Source organism: Mchenga conophoros, linkage group LG14 (genome assembly GCF_057382185.1).
Source record: "Mchenga conophoros isolate Kocher_MC1m ecotype Shallow Benthic linkage group LG14, M_conophoros_male_GT1.1, whole genome shotgun sequence".
Taxonomy (NCBI): Eukaryota; Metazoa; Chordata; class Actinopteri; order Cichliformes; family Cichlidae; genus Mchenga; species Mchenga conophoros.
In genome coordinates this window covers 26410359-26435036 of record NC_140539.1, presented here as the reverse complement: position 1 = coordinate 26435036, position 24678 = coordinate 26410359, and the positions used below count along the sequence as shown (strand labels likewise).

Below are 24678 nucleotides of genomic sequence, written 5' to 3'. Positions count from 1 at the left end.
TATATAAACTGAGAAAAGTAATTTGCAAGTTCTAACAGTTGTAGTTGTTCGATTGATTAGTGCAAAGTACAGCGCTGATGTAAACATGTTTGTTGGGAGCAGTTTTGATTGTACAGTCTGACAGCTGCAGGGTGGAAGGACCTGTGGAAATGCTCCTTCATGCATTAACCCTTTAAAGCCGGTTGAAGCGGCACGCTCTGTTTTGCGGAACTATTTTTAAATCCTGGTAGAACCGGAACCACATAAGCTAGTGCAATAATTTTTTTTGCATATGAAACCAAATGAGTTGTACTTACATCTTATGCCATCAGCTTGTCCTAGTTCATGGTTTCCTTCCACATAAAGCTTTGCAAAAATTGCATAAAAAGCTCTTGCAGGAACAAAAACATAATATTCCAGAAACACACTTTGCTGATCCAATCAGCTGTTCGGAACACTTCCTACATTGAAATAGACATCAGTGTGAACTATCGCATGTCCGCCATTACCTCCCTGAAACCGGAGGTGACGTCATTTTTGTGGAAAATGTCGTTTTTTACTTGTAGGCCTTATAAGCCTTTACTGGTGTTTTTAAAAGTCATGTTTGATTTTATGCTTTTCTGAATAGTTTCTGGGATGCTTAGAACTCAAATTGCACTGCTGGAAATAGTTTATTTTTATGCCGATGCTGTTTTCTCTGCAAATTTACATTATAGGATTGTTTTTTCTGCAGTATATAAAAATTGGTGTATCTCAAAAATAAAACTATAAAGACACTCAAAATAAATTTCCTGTTGTTGTAAACTGTTTTTTGCAACTTTTTTGTATTTAAAGTTTTGAGGGATAAACCTCTTAAATTTCTGTAAGTAGAAACATATGTAGAAAAAAACAAAGACGATTTTCAAATTTTTTGTAGTTTATTGCACTTTTTTGCAATTTATGTAGTTACTATGGATTTAATGCATACATATTATTAAAATTTGGGCTATAATGGTTGTATAGCAACTTGAAATGCTCCCAAAAATGGCTCCACAGCATGTAAAAATATAAAGTAAGCTCTGGCGGACTTGGTTCTATGGTAGGTCTTAAAGGGTTAATGTCTGTATCTTGAAATCCCACAAGATCTTATGGGCGTGTCTCATTTGAATGCAGCACTACGGACAATACCTACCGTCACCATTACCATTACGTCACGGCAGCAGTGATCAATGAGTTATAAGTTGAACAGCTACAAGGAGCAGTACCCTCAATGGAGAAGGAGATTAGAGTCTAAGATCAAGGTAGCATGGAGAGAGGTTAGCCAGCTATTGGAGCTGCAGAAAGGTGCGACAAAGAAGGTGCCTAAGAAGTACAGCAAGCTGTCCAGGTATGGACAGCTTGCTTGTCCAGGTATGGACTTGGAAACTACCAAGCAAGACACCCCCTAGGGTGGTGGAAAATGACAATGCTAAGGGTCCTGTAAGAAGTCCTGTGGGACTTCCAGATACAGATGAACAAAATGGTGGTGACTAAGCAACTGGACGTAGAGGTGGTATACAAACAGAAGAAAACGGTCGTAGTGATAGATGTACCAGTTCTGAATGATACACAGCAAATCCAGCATGTCCAAATTAACACTGTTGGATTTGATTTCAACACTATTAAAGTGTCTATATGGGTCCACACCAGAGAGTGTTAATTTAACTCTTTTTGGAGAGTTGGTACGTTAACTCTGATTTAGTGTTAAACACCAAATCTGTCTGGAGTTGATAATTTAACACTTGGTGTTAAGAGTTTATATATTAACTCTCAAAGAGTATTTTAGTTTAACTACGTAAGAGTTATCTTCTAATTCATTCTAAAAAGCGGGAATTTTACTGTTCTGAACTTCTAGAAATTTCTTTTGGAAATGAACATTTACTAAAAAGATGCAATGGTTTTTGAAAAACATTTATTCTGAACTGTGCACCACAATTTCAAAACATTTTCTGAAAGATGTAACAGTGTACATGTTCTCACTTTCATTAGAATTTTGTTTATCAAAAGGTCTGACATGGTAAATGCAAATAACAGCATTCTCATCACTTATTTCTTCAATACAATATCCATGTCCTTCATTCATCCCTTTGTGGAACTTCAACGCACTTCTGCTCTCCCCCATATTCCATCTTCACAAGCATATCCTGTGCGGAGATTGAATAAAAATTAGTTGACACTAATTAATGGCACAAATAATCCAGTAAACAATTGCAGCACAGTAAAAAAAAAAAAAGGAATCCTTTTTGAGCCATTACTTGTGTAAAGTATTTTCCCAAAAGACAAAGACACAGGCAACAGGTAATACTGAACTAAATGTAAAACCTCAACCTTTTTAATTTTTACCTAAACCGTGTGCACAAAACTCTGGAGGGATCTATGCTAATGTAGAACCCAGTCAGGACGCCTGCTACTGCTGTTTGCTCGTGTTTTTTTTTTTTATGGGAGATCATTTTCAGGCTTCAAGTAGCACCATTATACCAACATTTCACATTCTACACATTGTTTTAGGTGTATTTGACCAAAAGTTTGACTGAAAATTCACATGCAAGCTTTTTTTCAAGGCTGTGGTATTTGCCCGCAAACAATACCTTTCAGCTAGCTAAAACAGAATATTATGCTATCAGCGAGCAACATGGCTAATGCCTTTCACACAGCTTTGTCTCAACTCCAAAGAGCCACAGAAGTAAAAGCTCATAATAATAATTGAAACAATCTTTGAAAAAATGACTTACCAAGCATGGCAAACAACTCAAATATGTAGAGCAAAATGTTCTGAAACGGCTTCACTTCAGCTTCGATTGGAGCCGTGCTGGGGCCGGAGTCTGTGAATTTACTCTGTTGGTGTCATAGCCCCTGTAGGAGTTCAGAGTTAAGAGGTCAAGAGTTAATGTTTCCATTGTAACACCTCCAGATTTGACATAGAAGCACTCATTTTTAACACTCTATTTTAACTACTATCATTTTACACCTCAGAGTTACATTAAAAGAATGTGACTCTGCTTAGAGTAAAATTAACTCTACTTTTGCAAGAAGACTATTAACACCAAAACATTTAACACTTTTGAATTTGCTGTGTAGCAACATCAGGAAGAAGCAGCACAAGAAGCTTGAGAAGACAGAAGTCCTAAACACAAACTTAGCAACGGAGCATATGTTGTACAGTGTAGCAAGGAATGCTCAGCCCTCTACATTAAATGCATGGCACAACATAGAAGAGCCACGTCAACAGGACAAGACTGGGATGTCATCTGCATCTTAAAGACAAAGGTCACTCTTTCGAGGATGCCAATCTTCACATTTTGGACAGAGAAGACAGATGGTTTGAAAGAGGAGTGAAAGAAGCCATCTATGTCTACTGTAAACGACTATCTTTGAACAGAGGCAGTGGTTTACGGCATGCACTGTTTGCCATCTTTAATCCATTTTCGAGATTCCCTCCCAGACGCCTTAACGTCCTTTGGACATCAGGAAATCACATGGTAGGGTGGGGCTAGGTTTCACAGTGGGTTCACCCGAAACCTTGGCTGATTGTGATCCACACCCATTTTCACACCTTGGCTCATGTGATTATGTAGAGGATCAACATGGGGTTCATGTCCATCTTTGGGGACACTCCCATAGGGCACGTCCCCTTAGACCTGAAGAAGCTTCTTGGATGAGAAGTGAAATGTCTTAAAGCAACTTAAAGAAGTCCAGACGCTTTTCTTTCCAAGCTCCTAGACTACAATGACCTGGACAGAGAACCTTCACAGACATACTAACATATTTGGGGGTTTGATGGGGGACATGGTTTTGTTCACTTTACTATAACCAGAACTGAGACTATAGCCAGGATCACATTAAATTAATATTAAATGTATATTGTATCATCGAGAATTTAAAACATGTTTTTTTTTGCATATTACAAACAAAGAAATGAACTTTATTTTGTTCATAGGGTTAATTATTAGAGTTGCCAACCGTTCCGTAAAAAACGGAATCGTCTCGTATTCAGAGAAAATATTACGCGTTTCGTATTGAGGTGAAAAGGAACACAGTTTGTCCCGGACTTCAGCTACAATAAAAAAGACACAAAGCTGGAGTTATTCTGTGTCTTTGCTGCACAGCTGCCTCTTCTTCTCTCATTCTCTCCCCTCCCTCTCCTGTTTCTACTTTAATCATGAAACTGATCAATGATCAGCTGATCGGCTTTTCTCTCTTGTTTATTTATCGCCCACTTTGCGCCAGAAAGAGGAAACCAGCGGATGTTGCGGTAAATAACAGCAGCACGTTTAAGCTTGATCAGCTGTTGTTAGAATTTATTTAATATTAATTTCTAGTATCAGCTGATGTTTGCTGGAGCCACAGCTGTAAACCTGCTGGTCATGATATCGGTTTGAATATGTGGTGAGTGGGAAACATGAAGATGAAACCAGGAGATGTCCTTACTGAATCATCAGAGCTGTGATGGAGAAAGAGGTTTACCTTTTAGGTGACATGAATGAGTTGAAGAGAAGGTATGAACTGTTTCTGAGAGACAAATAATAATAATAATAATAATAATAAATTTTATTTATGAGCGCCTTTCAAGTCACCCAAGGACACTTTACAATAGGATAAAACAATTAGTAAAACAATGGCAGAATAAGAACAATAAAATAAAGCACAAGATAAAATGAACAAACAGTGTATTCACAGTGAATATGCAGATTTGAACAGATGAGTTTTGAGTTGGGATTTAAACTGGGGGAGAGAACCAATATTTCTTATTTCAGGGGGCAGAGAATTCCACAGCCTGGGAGCAGAGCAGCTGAAAGCTCTGCTTCCCATGGTGGTGAGGCGGAAGGGAGGTACAGTAAGCTGGACAGAAGAAGAAGAACGAAGTGAACGGGCAGAACAAGTGGTGGTTAACAGGTCAGAAAGGTAAGAAGGAGCGAGGTTATGAAGGGCCTTGAAGGTGAGCAGAAGAAGTTTGAAAATTATCCGGAATTTCACAGGGAGCCAGTGAAGTTCCTGAAGAACAGGGGTGATGTGCTGGTAGGAGGGGGTTCTGGTGATAATGCGAGCAGCAGAGTTCTGAACCAGTTGAAGCTTATGGAGGGATTTTTGGGGGAGACCATGCAGAAGAGAATTGCAGTAGTCAATACGGGAGGTAACAAGACTATGTACAAGAATGGACGTAGACTGGGTGGAAAGAGAAGGAAGCAATCTGTTAATGTTACGTAGATGGAAGTAGGCAGAACGGGTGAGGTTATTGATGTGTGATTTATAAGAAAGTGTACTGTCTAGGATGACACCAAGGCTCTTAACCTGAGGAGAAGGGAGAACGTGGAGTTATCAATGGTGAGTGAGAAATGGTTTGCCTTCAAAAGGTTGGATTTGGTGCCAATAAGGAGGATCTCAGTTTTATCCTCATTGAGCTTTAGAAAATTAGAGGTAAACCAGGATTTTAACTCGGATAGACATTCTGTAAGGGAAGAAGGTGGGAGGGAGGAATCAGGTTTGCAAGAGAGATATAACTGGGTGTCATCAGCAAAACAGTGAAACTGAAGATCAAATTTGCGGAAGATGGTACCTAGAGGGAGGATGTATATTATAAAGAGAAGAGGGCCTAAAACTGAGCCTTGGGGTACACCAGAGGTGACAGGGAATAGACGAGAGCGGAATGATCTTAGTTGAATAAACTGGGAACGGTCGAGGAGATATGATTGAAACCAGGCGAGGGGTGTGTCAGAGATGCCGAGAGAGGAAAGTCTGCTTAGAAGGACAGAGTGAGAAATGGTGTCAAAGGCTGAGCTCAGATCTAAAAGGACGAGAATGGTGAGAAGACCAGAGTCAGCTCCGATTAAGAGATCGTTAGTGACTTTAAGTAGAGCAGTTTCGGTACTGTGACATGAGCGAAAACCAGATTGAAATCTCTCATAGATGTTATTATTAACCAGGTGTAAATGTAGTTGAGCTGCAACCACTTTTTCGAGTATCTTAGAAATGAAGGGTAGATTGGAAATCGGACGGAGGTTGTTAAAGTTGTTAGGATCTAAAGAAGGTTTTTTCAGTATAGGAGTGACTAGAGCAGTCTTCAATAAGGAGGGAACGATACCGGTGGTGAGAGAAGAGTGAATGATAGCACAGATGAGTGGGAGTAAAGAAGAGAGGCAGGATTTCACAAGCCCCGTGGGCATGGGGTCAAGATGACATGTGGCAGGTTTTGATTTACATATTAACTCGGAAATATCAGATAAATCAGGAAGATGAAAAGTGGAAAACGGCTCAAAAAGGAGAAAAGGTTCTGGAGAGGGCGTAGACACAACATTTGATCTGAGTTGCTGGTGGATGTTATCGATTGTCGTAGTCCAGAACAGCATCAAGGAGTTGCATGTTTCAGAGGAATAGAAGTGCGGTGGTAAAGCGTTGGGGGGTTGAATTAGTTTGTTGAAAACTGAAAACAGAGTCCTAGCATTACCCTCATAAGAACTGATAATACCAGAGTAGAAGCTTTGTTTGGCCTTGTTAATGGAGTCTTTATACTGAAGTACATGGTATTTATAGATTTCTGAATCAACAGTTAAAGCAGATTTCTTATATTGACGCTCTAGCTGCCGAGCTTTGGCCTTCAGAGCTCGAAGGTCAGAGGTAAACCAGGGAGCAGAGCGAGTGAAGGAAACAGAGTGGGTTTTTACAGGAGCCAGAGAATCAAGGACAGTGCGTAGACAATTATTATAATATAACAACAAATCATCAGGAGTAGAATAGAAGTCCGGAATCTGAACATTGTCCAAACTGGTAGTGAGAATGTCCATATCAATGTTCTTGATGTTGCGGAACGAGATGAGACGGGTTGGCTTGGTAGAAGAGCAGCAGAGAGTGAGGTTAAATGAAAGGAGGAAGTGGTCAGTTATGGGGATTTCAGTAGCAGAAAGATTCGAGGGAGTAAGACCAGAACAGCAGACCAAGTCCAGGGTGTGTCCTTTAGAGTGAGTGGGGAAGTCGATAAATTGTTTAAATTCAGAGCCTTCGAGACAGGAGGAAAAGTCTCTGGTGAGCAGAAGGTCATTATTGTCCATGTGAATGTTGAAATCTCCCACCAAGATCACATTTGGGGAGAGAGATGAAAGATGGGTTAGTAAATTAGCAAAGTCACTGAGAAAGACAGGGTTAGGTTTGGGGGGGCGGTATACAGTAGCTATGATAGTGGGAATGGGTCCAGTCAGCTCACATGCAAGGACCTCTAGAGAACTAAAGGTATCAACATTAACCGGCAGGACTTTCAAGTGCTGGCGAAAAAGGATCGCGAGACCACCCCCACGACCTGAGCAGCGGGGTTTAGAAAAGTAAACAAACCCCAGAGGAGCAGATTCGTTTAGCTGAGAAAAGTCATCAGGTTGTTGCCAGGTTTCAGTTAAGCAGAAAAAGTCAAACTTACGGTCAGATAGGAGGTCTTGGATGAGAGGTCCCTTACTTGTCAATGAACGAATGTTTAGAAGACCGAAGTTGAGTGGAGTATCTTGAGTATCTTCTTTTTTGCTAATCGCGGTGGGCGCCCTGGCCAGGTGGGTTAGAGATCGATGGTTGACAGCCCGATCAGGGTTCCTGCGAGGGCGGCGAGTAGCAGACCAGAACGATTTAGTTCCATTGGAGTTATGGAAAATCCTGCGGGACCCGCGATGGATGTATCTCTGGCGAGGCTGGAAAGTGATGCCCGGGTGGTAGTGAAGCTCTGCCGGCGACGGGAGCGATAGCTGCCCGCGAAGGCGCAGGAGCTCAGCGGCTGTATAGCAGAGCAGTCCAGCCGTAGGATGGTAGACGAGCGTCAGGAGAATCCAAAATAGTGCCGACCAGCTCAGGAACATCTTGGTCCGCATCTTCGATTGTGTGGAGGAAAAGGAGCCGAGCCGGCCGGAGCAACGAACAGGTAGGCTAAAATAGCTCAAACAGTTAAGCTAGTGCCGCTCACTGAGAAGAAGACGTGAGAACACATTCAGCTGAAATAACAGAAGTTGAGGACAAGCGTTGCAATTCAATCCCAGGCAGAGATCGATCTGGTCCTGAGTGTGAATGTCCCTGTTCATTCAAATCTGAATCCAAATAATCCAATTAATCCAAATAAATCCAAATAATCGAAAAATGAACCGGTGAGTAGCGGCAGCCAGACGCGCCAGCGTTCACTCAAGCCGGAAGTTAGTCCAAATAACACCAGGATCCTTTTCTAAGTAACTGACAGCTGGTAACTGTGCAGGGGTGGGTCTAGCAAAGTGTTGCCAGGGGTCCATGTACGGAATTAAAAGGGAAAGGGGGGCACAAGGAAATACTTTCTTATTCTCATTTAAAATGTCTCACTTTTAAAAAAAATAATTATCCGAGTCTTACAACAAACAATTGATAGATTGATACATATATACCATCAGAACAGTGTACATCACTGTCACATCACTGTACATCACAGTGTTTATTTTCATTCAAAGGCTTTATGATTTTCCCTATAATGGTCTAGTCAAAATGCCCGGGATGATTTTTTTTGTCCCAGTCCAGCTCTGTATGCAGCTCATCTGCAGTCTGGTGTTACCTACATCTTCCTATTCAGAAGGCAGAATTTCCGAGTTCTGAGTACAATCGAAAGCACCACGACTGCAGTTTTTGTGTTGGATGTAAAAAGCAGGCTAGGATAGAATCAGGCGTGGGATTTCTCTCGTGGAAATGTGCACATTATTTTTTCCTTTCTATTGGTAGGTGGCACAGTGCACTTGTGGCAAGTAAGCAAACTAGAAGACTGGCAATCTTGCTGGGTATCCAGTTACGGAAGCAACACATTAACAAGAGAATTCTGAGTAAAACCAAAGTTACTTCCCCTAGTAACTAGTTACTCTGAAAGTAACGAGTAACTTGAAGTAACTGAGTTACTTTTGATAGAAGTAACTAGTAATGTAACTAAGTTACTAATTTAAAGAAACTTACCCAACACTGGATATGACCAGTAGAAATTATTTATGCATAGATCATAGAACATAAAGATTTAATCAAAGGCATCTCGGTAATGGGCATGTCCTCTTTAGGGGTAGAACAAAAGACTTTTGTCTTAAGACTTATAAAAACCAGTGTAAACACACTTACACCCATATACAGACACCTGACATCAAGCAGGGATGGAGATAGCAGCTCATTTTGTTAGTTTGATTATGACTTTTTGTTTGTTTCACCTGACCACAGCTCTTGCCTTGGGTGTGTCCTTAGATCCTTTCAATCAAAAGATTACACTTATAGATGATCAGGTTGATACTGCGGATTCACCTGTAAAATGCAAGCTGCAGAATAGCACTCGTCCACCTGCATTCTCAATGGATGGAGACTACATTATTGGTGGTATTTTTTCCATTCACTCCTACATTCACACAGTTGACAGTAACTACACCACCATGCCCGAGCCAGTAAGATGCAAAGGGAGGTCAGTAAGAGAGAGAAGTATGTTGTTTCTGTGTGAGGAAAAAAATACTCTAACGTTATGCTCAAGATCTATTAGTGCCTATTTTCTACTGATTTTCCATAACTGTGCGCTGAAAATAATTTCTAATGTAACCTTTGATTAAAAAAATTACAATGAATAAATGTTAAATAGCTGCAAACTGCAAATCTTCCTAGACTGTATATTCTGTTCTGTTCTGTTGTAATTTAACCTGATTCAAATTATAACAGTGACATAATTATCTGTCTCCAGCATTAATACACGTGAGCTGCGCTTTTCACGTGCAATGGTCTTTGCCATCGAACAGATTAACAACAACACAGAGCTGTTGCCTGGAATCAAACTGGGGTATCAGATCTATGATTCATGTGCATCAGTGCTTGTGACGGTGCATGTGGCATTTCAGTTTTTAAATAGCTTGGACCCTGTGTTTTACATTGGCAACAACTGCTCCCAATCTGGTATGGTGATGGCTGTTGTTGGTGAGTCTGGGTCTACACCATCCATCAGCTTGTCACGAGTCATCAGTTCTTTTAACGTTCCTCAAGTAAATATATGAATTTCTGGATAAAGTTTGACTTTAAAATATGCCTGTGCATGACTTTAACACTGGAGTACATTGTTACCCTGCTATATTAATTAATCAATTTATTCGATTTTTGTTTTGTTTTATCACTTTAGGTGAGCTACTTTGCCACATGTGCATGCTTGTCTGACAAGCAGCAGTACCCGAATTTTTTCAGGACAATCCCCAGTGACCAGTTTCAAGCTGGTGCACTAGCAAAGCTGGTAAAACAGTTTGGCTGGATTTGGATAGGTGCTGTCCGGTCAGATTCAGATTATGGAAATAATGGCATGGCATCTTTTCTACAAGCAGCACAGAAAGAGGGGATCTGTGTGGAATACTCCGTATCCTTCTATCGGTCCCACCCACAGAACAGGATCCAGAGAGTAGCAGATGTTATCCGCAGGTTTCTACATGACAGAAATGACTTGTGTGGCAATTAATTTATTATCCTAAAGATAAATATTTTATGCTGTCAAATACCACAATAATATGTTGTATAAAGTTTTTTGACTAGTCAGGTATAGTAGAAAAGTGCTATATATGAACCCATCAATTTACCATTTATCAATATAGTTGAAAATCTTTCTAATATATTATGTTGTCTCTCAAGGTCCACAGCTATGGTTATTGTGGCATTTGCAGCTTTAGGAGACATGAGGATCCTGTTGAAGGAACTATCACGTGAGCCTTTTCCACCTCGCCAGTGGATAGGCAGTGAGTCATGGGTAACCAGTCCAGAATTAACAAAATTCAGTTTCTGTGCTGGGGCCATTGGATTTGGGATTCAGAAATCTGTAATCCCAGGTCTCAGAGAGTTTCTACTCAATCTCTCACCCTCTCAAGTTGCTGCCTCTGCAGTGCTTACTGAGTTCTGGGAGAATGAATTCAACTGCAAAATGAAAAAAAGTAACTTTAATTCAACAAATTTGGTTACTCATAGAATTTCACCATTGGAACTGTTCTGATTTACTGTCAGTGATAAATGCTAACTTGATTGGTTAAATGCATCAAATAAGAGAGGTCTGAAATTTGTTTTGACTTTTAATAGTATAAACATCTGTTCATGTTTTAGGTGCTGTTGGAGACATGAATATGTGTAATGGAACTGAAGATATAAAGAATCTCCAAAGCCAATACACTGACACATCTCAGCTCAGAATTACTAACATGGTGTACAAGGCTGTGTATGCAATAGCACATGCCATCCATAATGCAGTGTGCCATGGAAAAAATGTCACAGCTCAGTGTAGAAAACTAACCAAGTTAGAGTCTAAACAGGTCAGTTGAAATGAACAAGTCCGTGTTAATGTTTTTTGTTATCTCTAATGTACATTGAATGAAATCAAATATGAATTAATTTTTTGCTGTTGTTCTTTCTTTCTTTCCCCTCCCTTTTTGTGCTTTTACAATTTCACAGGTTTTGACTCAGATGAAGAAAGTAAATTTTTCCCAAAACAGATATGATGTGTCATTTAACGCTAATGGGGATCCTGTGGCTATTTATGAGTTGGTTAACTGGCGGAAAAGTGAGACTGGCATAACTGAGATAGTAACTGTAGGGTTGTATGATGCATCACAGCCAGCAGGCCAGGAGTTCCAGATTAACAGAAGCATAAACTGGATGGAGGGTAGCACAAAAGTAACGAGTAAAAGGACAAGAGTTTGGCAAATAAGACTTTGGTTAACATAATGATAGCAAAAATTTGCAGTTATTATGTAGCCTCTATGTCTTGACAGGTGCCGGTGTCAGTGTGCAGTGCCAGTTGTCCTCCAGGAACTCGTAAAGTGCTGCAGAAAGGAAAACCCATCTGCTGCTATGACTGTATACCGTGTCCTGAGGGAGAGATAAATAATATTACAGGTAAAATACAATTTTTGCCCATGCATGTAAAATGTGATAGGGTGGATATCTACAATAATATGAATGATTAAAATATTACAATTCTTATAATTCTTGTTTTTAATTTATGTATTTATTTCAATCAGATTCGGCTGATTGTTTACCATGTCACAAGGAATTCTGGCCTAATAGAAAGAGAGACACTTGTATCCCTAAGCCTGTAGAATTTCTTTCATTTCAAGACCTCCTAGGAATTATCCTGGCTACACTCTCAGTTCTGGGTGCCTGTCTGGCCATTATGACTGGGGCTGTATTCTTTCATCACAGGACATCTCCAATTGTCCGAGCCAACAACTCTGAGCTGAGCTTCCTGCTGCTCATTTCACTGACTCTGTGTTTCTTATGTTCATTAACTTTCATTGGAGCACCATCAGAGTGGTCCTGCATGCTGCGTCACACTGCATTTGGGATCACCTTTGTACTCTGTATCTCCTGTGTACTTGGGAAAACTATAGTGGTTTTAATGGCTTTTAAAGCTACACTTCCAGGTAGCAATGTGATGAAATGGTTTGGTCCTCCACAACAAAGAATGACTGTTGTGTCTTTCACCTTTATTCAAGTTTTAATATGTACTGTATGGTTGGTACTTAGCCCTCCATTCCCAATTAAAAATCTAACCACATACAAGGAGAAAATAATCCTGGAATGTGCATTAGGCTCTGCTGTAGGCTTCTGGGCTGTTCTCGGTTACATAGGCCTACTTGCTGCCTTTTGTTTTGTTTTAGCTGTCTTAGCCCGCAAATTACCTGACAATTTTAATGAAGCCAAGCTTATCACCTTCAGCATGTTGATATTCTGTGCAGTGTGGATCACCTTTATCCCAGCATATGTCAGTTCTCCTGGGAAATTCACTGTAGTTGTGGAGATTTTTGCCATTCTGGCCTCCAGCTTTGGACTAATGCTGTGTATATTTGCTCCAAAGTGTTTCATCATAATTTTTAAGCCTGAGAAGAACACCAAGAAATATGTCATGACTAAGGATAGGATTTAGAGGTTTTGCACTTAAAATGGCAACAGTAGTTTCAAAATATACACCTTCAACACAATCAGCAAATCACTTGATTTTCAGTTTTAAGTGAAATCAAATATTTACGTTAAGATTTTCAAAATGTCAATTTTTGAAACATTTACTATTTTTCAATGCAATTGATTAAGGTCAATTTTTTTTCAAGGCACAAAAATAAAAGTCACATTTCATGATAACAGTATCTTGTTCTGAGTCCTTTTTTTTAAGTTGTTTGATATTGTTTGAACCATCCCTCTGCAGATGATCAGTTAGCTGTTTTGCAACTACTCTTTTAAGAATTTTTTCGATAAAACGGAGGTTAGCCCATAATTAGCTAAGACAGCTGGATCAAGTGAACATCATATCAAGCAAGCCCTGAGTAAATGTGATTATACCATCTGTACATTTGTCAAATCTGGGAAGGCACCTAAAGAATGCTCCAGGCAAAACAGGAGAGATGAAGGACAACTGCTACCTAAGTGAAAACCCCTAAGTGCCAGGAGATTTGCCATGATTTATACATCGGGGAAATCAGACATCCTCTGGTTAAGCGGATGGCACAACACTGAAGAGCTACTTTTAATGATGAGAATTTTCACATCCTGGATAGGGAAGAACGCTGTTGGAGCGAGGAGTCAAGGAGGCCATTTATGCAAAAAGGGAAAGAGCATCTCTGAATTGAGGAGAAGGCCCAAGTTTACATTTTTCACCATCTTACAATGCTGCAATTGCAACCATTCCCCAACTCATTAGTGGGGAGTGGTCATTACCATTTGCATATTAATGATCAAGAAACTGATGTCACAGTCCTTAGCTTCGGTAACATCTGCCTCTCTGACATCAAGTTAAGGGAGTCCAGCTCTATCCCCACAACAGTACTGGCCTTTTGGATCAGTTTACTGAGTCTGTTGGCATCTGCGATTCCTCAACCTGCTGCCCCAGCATGCAACAGCATGGCACTGGCCACAACAAACTCATAAAGCATCCTGAGCATTGCCAACACATGTTAAAAGACCTTAGCCACCTCAGAAAATAGAGACGACTCTGGCCCTCCTGTAGCATGTAGTGGTAGTTTTTAACCCAGTCTAGTTTATTGTCAATCCCTTGTGATAACCCTGTGTTGCTGAAGAAAACGGAAATTTGAATTTCATTACACATATTTCTCTTTTAGCACTGCTAAAGGTCAGTTACACGTTCAGTACATACAGACTTAGGTGATGTAAAAGTATCTTTAGTACAATACTGAACCTGGTCATAAGTATTAGTTTATACAGTACAAGCCTACAACTATTCAGTTCAGTTAATTTTTATTTCAAACATATACATTCACCAACATTTTATAAAATCTTTCCATGGAGTTGTTTGAAAAGGAGTAGGCAGAAGTATATACTTATTTAGCCCTACCCCCTCAGGTTTACAGCCTCATCATCTAAATTTAATATCTAATATCTAATATCTAATATCTCTAATATCCTAAGAGACTGCGCATACCAGCTAGCTCCTGTGTTCACTGAGATATTCAACATCTCTTTATCTCAGTCGGTGATCCCCACATGCTTCAAAGAGTCCATCATTGTTCCTGTCCCGAAGAAACCCCACCCTGCTTCTCTCAATGACTATCGCCCTGTAGCCCTCACCTCAGTAGTGATGAAGTGTTTTGAACGCCTGGTCAGAGACTTCATCATTTCTTCACTACCAGACACACTGGACCCACTACAGTTCGCTTACCGTCCAAATCGTTCCACAGACGATGTCATCTCTCATCTCCTCCACACATCACTCACTCACTTGGACACTAGAAGGGGGAATTATGTTAAAATGCTCTTCATAGACTACAGCTCTGCATTTAACACCATAATTCCCTCCACACTCACCACCAAGCTGGAGCATCTGGGACTCAGCTTATCTATGTGTCAGTGGATCTCCAACTTCCTAACTGGCAGACCACAGGCAGTAAGGATGGGCGGACATGTCTCAGCCTCCACCACTCTCAGCACTGGAGCCCCCCAGGGGTGTGTTCTGAGCCCCCTGCTGTACTCTTTGTACACATATGACTGTGTGGCCACTACCAGCTCCACCACCATCATCAAGTTTGCTGACGACACCGTCGTGGTGGGCCTGATCTCTGATAACAACGAGACGGCCTACCTGAAGGAGATTAGGAATCTGGAGAACTGGAGGACAACCTCCTTCTAAACGTCAGTAAGACAAAGGAGTTGATAGTGGACTTCAGCACTAAGCAGGAGAGGAACTACCAGACCCCTGTCATCAACGAGTGCCCAGTGGAGAGAGTGGACAGCTTCAAATACCTCGGAGTTCACATCACGCAGGACCTGTCATGGTCCTGTCACATCAACACCGTGGTGAAAAAGGCCCGTCAGCGTCTCTACCACCTCAGACGCTTGAGAGACTTCCAACTGCCCTCCAAGGTGCTCAGGAACTTTTACTCGTGCACCATAGAGAGCATCCTGACGGGAAACATCTTAACCTGGTTTGGGAACAGCACCATGCAGGACAGACGAGCTCTACAGAGGGTTGTGCGATCAGCTGAGCGCACCATCCGCTCCGAGCTCCCTGACCTGCACTCAATCTACAGCAGGCGGTGCTGGACCAAGGCCAGGAAGATCGTGAAGGACCTCAGCCATTCCAACAACAGACTGTTCTCTCTGTTGAGGTCAGGAAAGCGATTCCACTCCCTGAAGACCAACACAGAGAGACTGAGGAGGAGCTTCTTCCCGCAGGCGATACGGTCTCTCAATCACACCACCACACAATACTGACCCACACATACAGTTCTTACACACACACTGGACATTCTGGACATTGTTTTCACTTCATCACTTAAATCACTTTAAGCATATTTGCACTGCAGAAGACATAATGTGGATTGCACAACACTGGACACTATATTCTTCATTTCCAGTTAATATTTGTACAGCTGCTGTTATTGTGTATATATTTATTTATATTTCTTCATACATTCTTATATAGTTCTATATTGTGTATTGTGTATTTTGTTGTACAGTTATTTTATTTTCAACTTCAATTTATATATTTTATCTTATTCTCCCAGTTAAATTTACCCTTCATTCTAATTTGTGTTGTACAGTTATTTCATTTTTAACCTTAATTTATATTTTATTCCTTCCTAGTAAAATTTACCCTTTTTAAATTTTCATATTTATTTCCCTTTTTAATTTTTCATATTTATTTCCTGTCTTATTCATAGCCTTTTCCTTTTTTGTTTTCTTTAGGTCACGAGCAGTTGTCCAAGCATTTCACTGCATATCGTACTGTGTATGACTGTGTACGTGACAAATAAAATTTGAATTTGAATTTGAATTTGAATTTGAATTTGATCAACAAAAACGTATACAATGCCTTCAACTTAGAACATAACATCACAAAAAATATTTTCTCATGTTCAACTAAAACTATATTTAGATTTGCTAATTTGCTAATTTAGGAATGCTGCACCCCTGCTCATTTATTCGTAGTCCTACTTCTTGTAGCAATGTCACATTCTATAATATTACACATTATAATATTACACATCTGAAACACAAGCTGATACAAGAGCCTCTGTAACATTTTCATTCTATATATGAAGACTTTCATTCAGTATATTTGTGGTTAATTTCATATATTTCAGTTTCATTCAATATATTCAAGGTACAATCTATAAAACAAAGGGGGGTAAACGCACCACAGTTTTGAGCCGAACCAGACAGAGAAGCCGAACCAGACCCTCAAGCTGCTGGCCATCAAAGTTAGAGCTTTTTACCTTCCGAGGGAGTTCAGTTCAGTTCTCCTTTCAGTTGTTTACATCCCTCCAAATGCTGATAAAGCTACAGCTATGGATGAACTGTATGACGTCATTATTGGACTTGAGAACAAAAATTCTGAAGCTGTTTTTATTGTGCTGGGAGACTTCAACAGAGCCAACATAAAGAAAGTTGATGGCAGCTGATGGCAACATCAGTGAACTCACAGACTCTGTCACTGGATATATTGAAAAATGCATGGACGATATCATCACCAAAACCAAAGTCTGCAAATATCCAAATTAGAAACCCTGGGTAAATAAAGACATCCGTGTTAAGCTCAATGTGCCGACCTCTGTCTTTAACTCAGGGGATGCTGATGCATATAAAGCAGCCGGGTATGACCTTCAAAAGTCCATAAAAAAAGGCCAGAAAGGACTACAGGGACAAAGTGGAGTCCAGTTACCACAGCTTTGACACCAGGTGACTATGGAATGGACTGCGCTGCATCACTGACTACAAGAAGGAAAGCAGGCAGTGTTTAGCCCACCCCGTCTCTTGCTGATGAGGCAACAAAGAACACATCCTCTACCCTCAGGAAGACAGTGAGGCTGTAACTCTAACACTCAAAACAGAAGATGTGAGATGGTCTTTCAAAAAGGTCAATCCTCACAAAGCTCTGGGAGCAGACGACATCCCAGACCAGGTTCTCAGAGTGTGCACCAACAAGCTGTTCACCAATATCTTCAACCTCTCCCTGAGGCAGTCAGTGGTCCCCTGTCTGAATGACCACGGTCCTATTGCACTGACATCCGTCATCACGAAGTGCCTTGAGTGGCTAGTCATAGGTCACATCTGCTCCTCCCTCCCTGACATCTGGACCCTCTTCAGGGATCTGCCTATCGAACAAACAGAGCCACTGAGGATTCCATCTCCCTGACAATGCACACTGCCCTCACTCACCTGGAAAAAGGGAATACATATGCAAGAATGCTCTTCATCGACTACAGTTCAGCATTTAACGCCATCATCCCATCAAAACTTGCCTTGAAGCTCATCGACCTTGGGCTGGGAACACCAGTCTGCAGATGGATTCTGAACTTCCACACAAACAGGCCCCAGGTTGTGAGAGTTGGTAAGCACACCACCTCATCACTCATCCTAAACACAGGAATGCCATATGGATGTGTGCTTAGCCCCCTCCTATATTCCTTGTTCACGCATGACTGTGTTGCTAAACATAAGTCCAACACCATTATTAAGTGTGCGGATGACACAACCATCATAGGCCTCATCACAGACAATGACCTGTCTCTCGAAGTCAGCAAAACAAGAGAAATGATAGTGGACTACCAGAAACGATCAGTCGGGGAACACGAGCCCATCCACATCAACGGTGTCATGGTCGAAAGGATAAGCAACTTCAAATTTCTTGGAGTCAACATCACCGAGGATCTCTCCTGGACCCTTCACACAGACACTGCAATCAGGAAAGCTTGCCAGCGATTCTACTTTCTGAGGAGGCAGTTTGGCCTGAATGCCAACATCACCTCAAATTTCTACAGGTGTGCGATCGAGAGCTTGCTAACGAGCTGCATTACAGTTTGGTATGGAAGCTGCTCTGCCAGCAGCCATAAATTACTACAGAGGGTGGTGAAAGCTGCAGAGCACATAACTGGCATGAGGCTTTCCTGCCATTCAGGACATTTATCTTCAACAGTGCCTCGGTAAAGCACACAGCATCATCAAGGACCACAGCCACCCAGCACATCAGCTGTTCTCCTTGTTACCGTCTGGCAGACGTTACAGGAGTCTGTCTGCTCGGACTACAAGACCCAACAACAGCTTTTACCATCAAGCCATTCGAAACCTCAATTACAACACTTAAACACACACACATCACACTTCACAGGATGCACACAGAAGCTGTGCTACAATTTCACAAGTTCATACTGCACTTTGCATTGGTCACTCCATTTTTAATAGTTTTTAAATAAAAATAAAAACTCTTACTCTGTGCAACAGTATACTAACTACCATATGTATATACAGTGGGGCAAAAAAGTATTTAGCCAGCCACCGATTGTGCAAGTTCCCCCACCTAAAATGATGACAGAGGTCAGTAATTTGCACCAGAGGTACACTGCAACTGTGAGAGACAGAATGTGAAAAAAAAAATCCATGAATCCACATGGTAGGATTTGTAAAGAATTTATTCGTAAATCAAGGTGGAAAATAAGTATTTGGTCAATAACAAAAATACAACTCAATACTTTGTAACGTAACCTTTGTTGGCAATAACAGAGGTCAAACGTTTACTATAGGTCTTTACCAGGTTTGCACACACAGTAGCTGGTATTTTGGCCCATTCCTCCATGCAGATCTTCTCGAGAGCAGTGATGTTTTGGGGCTGTCGCTGAGCAACACGGACTTTCAACTCCCGCCACAGATTTTCTATGGGGTTGAGGTCTGGAGACTGGCTAGGCCACTCCAGGACTTTCAAATGCTTCTTACGGAGCCACTCCTTTGTTGCCCGGGCGGTGTGTTTTGGATCATTGTCATGTTGGAAGACCCAGCCTCGTTTCATCTTCAAAGTTCTCACTGATGGAAGGAGGTTTTGGCTCAAAATCTCACGATACATGGCCCCATTCATTCTGTCCTTAACACGGATCAGTCGTCCTGTCCCCTTGGCAGAAAAACAGCCCCATAGCATGATGTTTCCACCCCCATGCTTCACAGTAGGTATGGTGTTCTTGGGATGCAACTCAGTATTCTTCTTCCTCCAAACACGACGAGTTGAGTTTATACCAAAAAGTTCTACTTTGGTTTCATCTGACCACATGACATTCTTACAGAAGACGTTACAGGTCTGTGATAGCCAGAGATTTTCCTTGTTTGAGGTGACCAAATACTTATTTTCCACCCTAATTTACGAATAAATTCTTTACAAATCCTACCATGTGAATTCATGGATTTTTTTTTCACATTCTGTCTCTCACAGTTGAAGTGTACCTCTGGTGCAAATTACTGACCTCTGTCATCATTTTAGTGGGGGAACTTGCACAATCGGTGGCTGACTAAATACTTTTTTGCCCCACTGTACATATGTAATATTTCTTACTGTATTATACTGCTGAGTGACATCTGAGTCTTCTGCTCGTCTAACTAACATATGACTTGCAAATAAAACTGAAACTGAACTGAAACTGATATATTCAAGTTTGTTCAATATATTCATATTTTTATTAATATATTAATTTCTGTAACTGTGAGACACCTGCTGCTGCCTATCTTGGCCAGGTCTCCCTTGAAAAAGAGGTTTTTAATCTCAATGGGATTTTCCTCGTTAAATAAAGGTTAATAAATAATGTATTCAGACTTTCATTCAAGTTTCATTCAATACATTCACAGTCTCTTTTCTATATTTGAGATTCATTTAATATATTTGAGGTTTATTTAAAATAGTTAAGGTTATACTTTAAGATAAAAAAAACTAAATACTTAATATAAAAATACTATCACATAATTATAATCTAACAGTAATAGTAATAGCTAGTAATGTAAGCACAATAATCAAATCCATTGGTTGTCTATTATTATTATTACTTTTGGTAATTACATTGACATTACTTGTTCTCACATAGTAATTTCATATTTGTTTCTACAATACCTTAAGTTTACATGATATTTTCAACACCTTAGATGTTGTAAAATATAGATCATAGAATATTATGACTTTCTCAAAGACCACTGTAACACCATGTCATGATGAACACGTAGCATAGCCTTTGAATAACTATATAAATGAGTGAAAACACACCCATAACAGATGCCTGACATCAGGCGGGATGGAGCTGTCAGCTGTATTTATTTGTCTGAAATTATATCTGTATTTAGTTGAGCTGAAATCAGCTCTTGCCCTAGATCTATCTCTAGATGGTCTGGATCAAATGCCTACAGAGGCTCAGGATAGATCTGTGGCTTCTTCTGTGAAATGTAAGCTGCAGGGTAGCACTCGTATCCCTGCATTCTCAATGGATGGGGACTATGTTATTGGTGGTGTTTTCTCTATTCACTACTTCATGCAAACAGTAAACCATAACTACACTACCATGCCTGAGCCAGTAAGATGCAGTGGGAGGTCAGTAAGTGGAAGAACTGAATGACAAACCTGTATGATGTTCAATAGTGTTGTGGTCCTTTTGTGTAGTGCTAGGTAAAAAAAAAAAAAAAAAATTCATTTTGCAATGTATGCTAAATCCACAGTTTTAAAAATACAGATACTGACACTTTATTTTCTTCAAAACAAAAATTATACTGTGTTAACTCTTTTATGAATGCCTTGTTGCCTTGCTTTGAATTCAGTTACTGCTCTCGTGTGATGAATTTAACCCTTATATTTTATCCTCAAATGAATTGCAGTTAATAGTTCCCTACTGTCTTTTTTATGTTAAAGCTAAACTATCCTAAATCTATGTTGTGTAGATTCTAACAGGGAGTTGATGTTCTTTTTACAGCATTGATACCCGTGAGCTGCGCTTCTCACGAGCAATGGTTTTTGCCATTGAAGAGATTAACAACAGCACAGAGCTTCTGCCCGGGATAAGGCTCGGGTATCAGATCTTTGACTCATGTTCATCAGTGCCCGTGGCAGTGCATGTGGCATTTCAGTTGCTAAATAGCTTGGACACTGTGTTTTACACAGGTGGTAACTGCTTACAATCTGGTATGGTGATGACTATTGTTGGTGAGTCTGGGTCTACACCATCCATCAGCATGTCACGCATCCTTGGGTCTTTTAATATTCCTCAAGTAAATGGCAATCTTTGTATTTCTAATAAGCATGCAAATAAGTTTTGATTGTGCTGTCCTAAAAATAGTTTTGTTTCCTCTTTTGCTTTAGGTGAGCCATTATGCCACTTGCGCATGTTTGTCTGACAAGCAGCAGTACCCGAATTTTTTCAGAACAATCCCCAGTGATCATTTCCAAGCTGAAGCGCTAGCCAAGCTGGTAAAGCACTTTGGCTGGACTTGGATAGGTGCTGTTCGTTCGGATTCAGATTATGGAAATAGTGGCATGGCATCTTTTCTAGAAGCAGCACAAAAAGAGGGAATCTGTGTGGAATATTCTGTATCTTTCTATCGGACTCACCCACATAGCAGGATCCAAGAAGTAGCAAGTGTTATCCGCAGGTCTCTATATGACAGATTTTGCTTAGATTGAGATTTGCTTAAAGAAATCCATCCATCCATTAATTCTGCTTATTGTTTTATGTATTTATTTACTACTGTCATATAGCAAACTGAAACAATTAGATTAATTCTTGTAAAAAAGAAGACATTTCTAAATGTATTGCATTCTTTCTTAAGGTCTACAGCAGTGGTTATTGTGGCATTTGCAGCTCCTGGGGACATGAGGGTCCTGTTGGAGGAGCTTTCACATGAGCCTTTTCTACCTCGCCAGTGGATAGGCAGCGAGGCATGGGTAACGAACACAGAATTAATGAGGTACAGTTTCTGTGCTGGGGCCATTGGATTTGGGATTCAGAAGTCTGTAATCCCCGGTTTCAGAGATTTCCTGCTTAATTTGTCTCCCTCTCAAGTAGCTACATCCCCTATGCTTACTGAGTTCTGGGAGGAATCGTTCAACTGCAAAATGAAAAAAAGTGAGAAAATCCTTCTGATCTTTAGAAACTGTTGTTTTGCTCAAGTATAAGGTTAAATAATATTGAAACTTTATGTTCTGATCTCTGGGGTGAGGTTTAGGCACTCAGTTAATGTAGTGATTTTGTCCCATTTTAAAAATGGAAATGAAAATGTGTTAATGAAATTTTAAATCTTGCAGTGATGAAACATTCCCTGTGTCCTCTATTGTTTAGGTCCTGTTGTTGACAAGAAGATATGTGATGGAACTGAAGACATACAGAATCTTCAAATCCCGTATACTGACACATCTCAGCTCAGAATTACTAACATGGTGTACAAGGCTGTGTATGCAATAGCACATGCCATCCATAATACAGTGTGTCAGAGAACCAATGGCATAGCTAAGTGTGACAAACTAACCAAGTTAGAGTCCAAACAGGTCAGCTCAAATTAAATAATAATGCCAGTTTCTTTTTGTTTGTTTTTTACCACTAAGGTATTCTTCATGAAATCAAATACTAGTAGTTCTAAAATATTTCCATTTTTTTCTTCTTTCTTTTCTCTTGCTTTCTATCTTAAAGATTTTAGCAGAACTGAAGAAAGTAAATTTTTCCCGAAATGGTTATGGTGTGTCATTTAATGCTAATGGGGATCCTGTGGCGATTTACGAGTTGGTTAACTGGCAGAAGAGTGAAACTGGAAAAACAGAGTTGGTAACAGTAGGACTTTATGATGCATCACTGCCAGAGGGCCATGATTTCCAGATTAACCGGAACATAACCTGGATGGAGGATGGCACCCAAGTAATGAATCAAAAGACAAGAACCACACTGCACTTTGGAGGATTGCACATTTATATTTCCGTCTAGTGTTTTGGCTTTATCTCTCACAGGTGCCAGTGTCAGTGTGCAGTGCCAGTTGTCCTCCAGGAACTCGTAAAGTGCTGCAGAAAGGAAAACCCATCTGCTGCTATGACTGTATACTGTGTCCTGAAGGAGAGACTAGTAATACAACAGGTAAAATAAAATGATTTAACATATATTCAAAATTATTTTACTGTGCATAGGAGAGACATCGAAGGAATTATTGGTAGAAGTCATCTTTCCATCTCTCTTTATTTATTTACGTTTTTTAATTCAGATTCAACTGATTGTATACCCTGCCACAAGGAATTCTGGCCTAATGCAAAGAGAGACACTTGTATCCCTAAGCCTGTAGAATTTCTTTCCTTTCAAGACATCCTTGGAATCATCCTCGCTGCATTTTCAGTTCTGGGTGCTTGTCTGGCCATTATGACTGGGGCTGTATTCTTTCATAACAGGAAAACTCCAATTGTCCGAGCCAACAACTCTGAGCTGAGCTTCCTGCTGCTCATCTCACTGACTCTGTGTTTCTTATGTTCATTAACTTTCATTGGAGCACCATCAGAGTGGTCCTGCATGCTGCGTCACACTGCATTTGGGATCACCTTTGTACTCTGTATCTCCTGTGTACTTGGGAAAACTATAGTGGTTTTAATGGCTTTTAAAGCTACACTTCCAGGTAGCAATGTGATGAAATGGTTTGGTCCTCCACAGCAAAGAATAACTGTTGTGTCTTTCACCTTCATTCAAGTTTTAATATGTACTATTTGGTTGGTACTTAGCCCTCCATTCCCAATTAAAAATCTAACCGCATACAAGGAGAAAATCATACTGGAATGTGATTTAGGCTCTGCTGTAGGTTTCTGGGCTGTGCTCAGTTACATAGGCCTACTTGCTGCTTTTTGTTTTGTTTTAGCTGTCTTAGCCCGCAAATTACCTGATAATTTTAATGAAGCCAAGTTTATCACCTTCAGCATGTTGATATTCTGTGCAGTGTGGATCACCTTTATCCCAGCATATGTCAGCTCTCCTGGGAAATTCACTGTAGTTGTGGAGATTTTTGCCATTTTGGCCTCCAGCTTTGGACTAATAATGTGTATATTTGCTCCAAAGTGTTTCATCATACTGTTTAAGCCCGAGAAGAACACCAAAAAATATGTCATGAATAAAAATGTATCATAGGATTTAGAGGTTTCATACTTAATATGGCGATAAGAATTTCAAAACATACTTCTTCAACACAAGCTCTTGAATTTCAGTTTCAGCTCAAATCAAACACTTAATATGTGCTTTTTTAGTAATAATTTTCGAATGATTTAGTATCTTTCAATGTATTTGTGTGAGATTTATTTTTTTCAAGGCACAAAAATAAAATTCACATTTCATTATAACAATATCTTATTCTGAGTCCTGTTTTTGAGTTGTTCAATACAACCAATGGTAATTAAAAAGTTCCAAATGTAAATTTAATATCCTGTGTGTGCATATGTCTAGTACA

The 24678-nt window shown here is 40.2% G+C and overlaps 2 protein-coding genes across 2 annotated transcripts; both read left to right on the top strand.

Annotated features, from left to right (window-relative positions):
* Nucleotides 1–9269: 9269 nt before the first annotated feature.
* Nucleotides 9270–12892, top strand: LOC146559888 (extracellular calcium-sensing receptor-like). Its single transcript, XM_085244357.1, has 8 exons — nucleotides 9270–9415; nucleotides 9686–9980; nucleotides 10115–10404; nucleotides 10612–10907; nucleotides 11074–11279; nucleotides 11419–11640; nucleotides 11739–11862; nucleotides 11988–12892. The coding sequence occupies exons 1-8, from the start codon at nucleotides 9309–9311 to the stop codon at nucleotides 12890–12892; spliced, it is 2445 nt and encodes an 814-aa protein (XP_085100483.1). The 5' UTR covers nucleotides 9270–9308.
* A 7771-nt stretch (nucleotides 12893–20663) lies between these two features.
* LOC146559887 (extracellular calcium-sensing receptor-like) lies at nucleotides 20664–24362 on the top strand. The gene is made up of 8 exons (XM_085244356.1): nucleotides 20664–20812; nucleotides 21189–21483; nucleotides 21575–21864; nucleotides 22042–22337; nucleotides 22551–22756; nucleotides 22899–23120; nucleotides 23210–23333; nucleotides 23458–24362. The coding sequence occupies exons 1-8, from the start codon at nucleotides 20706–20708 to the stop codon at nucleotides 24360–24362; spliced, it is 2445 nt and encodes an 814-aa protein (XP_085100482.1). The 5' UTR covers nucleotides 20664–20705.
* Nucleotides 24363–24678: the final 316 nt, after the last annotated feature.

Coding starts and splice junctions, on each gene's coding strand:
- LOC146559888 (XM_085244357.1), top strand. CDS start 9,309: ATGGATGGAGACTACATTATTGGTGGTATTTTTTCCATTCACTCCTAC. Junction 9,416..9,685: donor CCAGTAAGATGCAAAGGGAG/GTCAGTAAGAGA, acceptor ATCTGTCTCCAG/CATTAATACACGTGAGCTGC. Junction 11,641..11,738: donor GGATGGAGGGTAGCACAAAA/GTAACGAGTAAA, acceptor ATGTCTTGACAG/GTGCCGGTGTCAGTGTGCAG.
- LOC146559887 (XM_085244356.1), top strand. CDS start 20,706: ATGGATGGGGACTATGTTATTGGTGGTGTTTTCTCTATTCACTACTTC. Junction 22,757..22,898: donor CCAAGTTAGAGTCCAAACAG/GTCAGCTCAAAT, acceptor TCTATCTTAAAG/ATTTTAGCAGAACTGAAGAA. Junction 23,121..23,209: donor GGATGGAGGATGGCACCCAA/GTAATGAATCAA, acceptor TATCTCTCACAG/GTGCCAGTGTCAGTGTGCAG.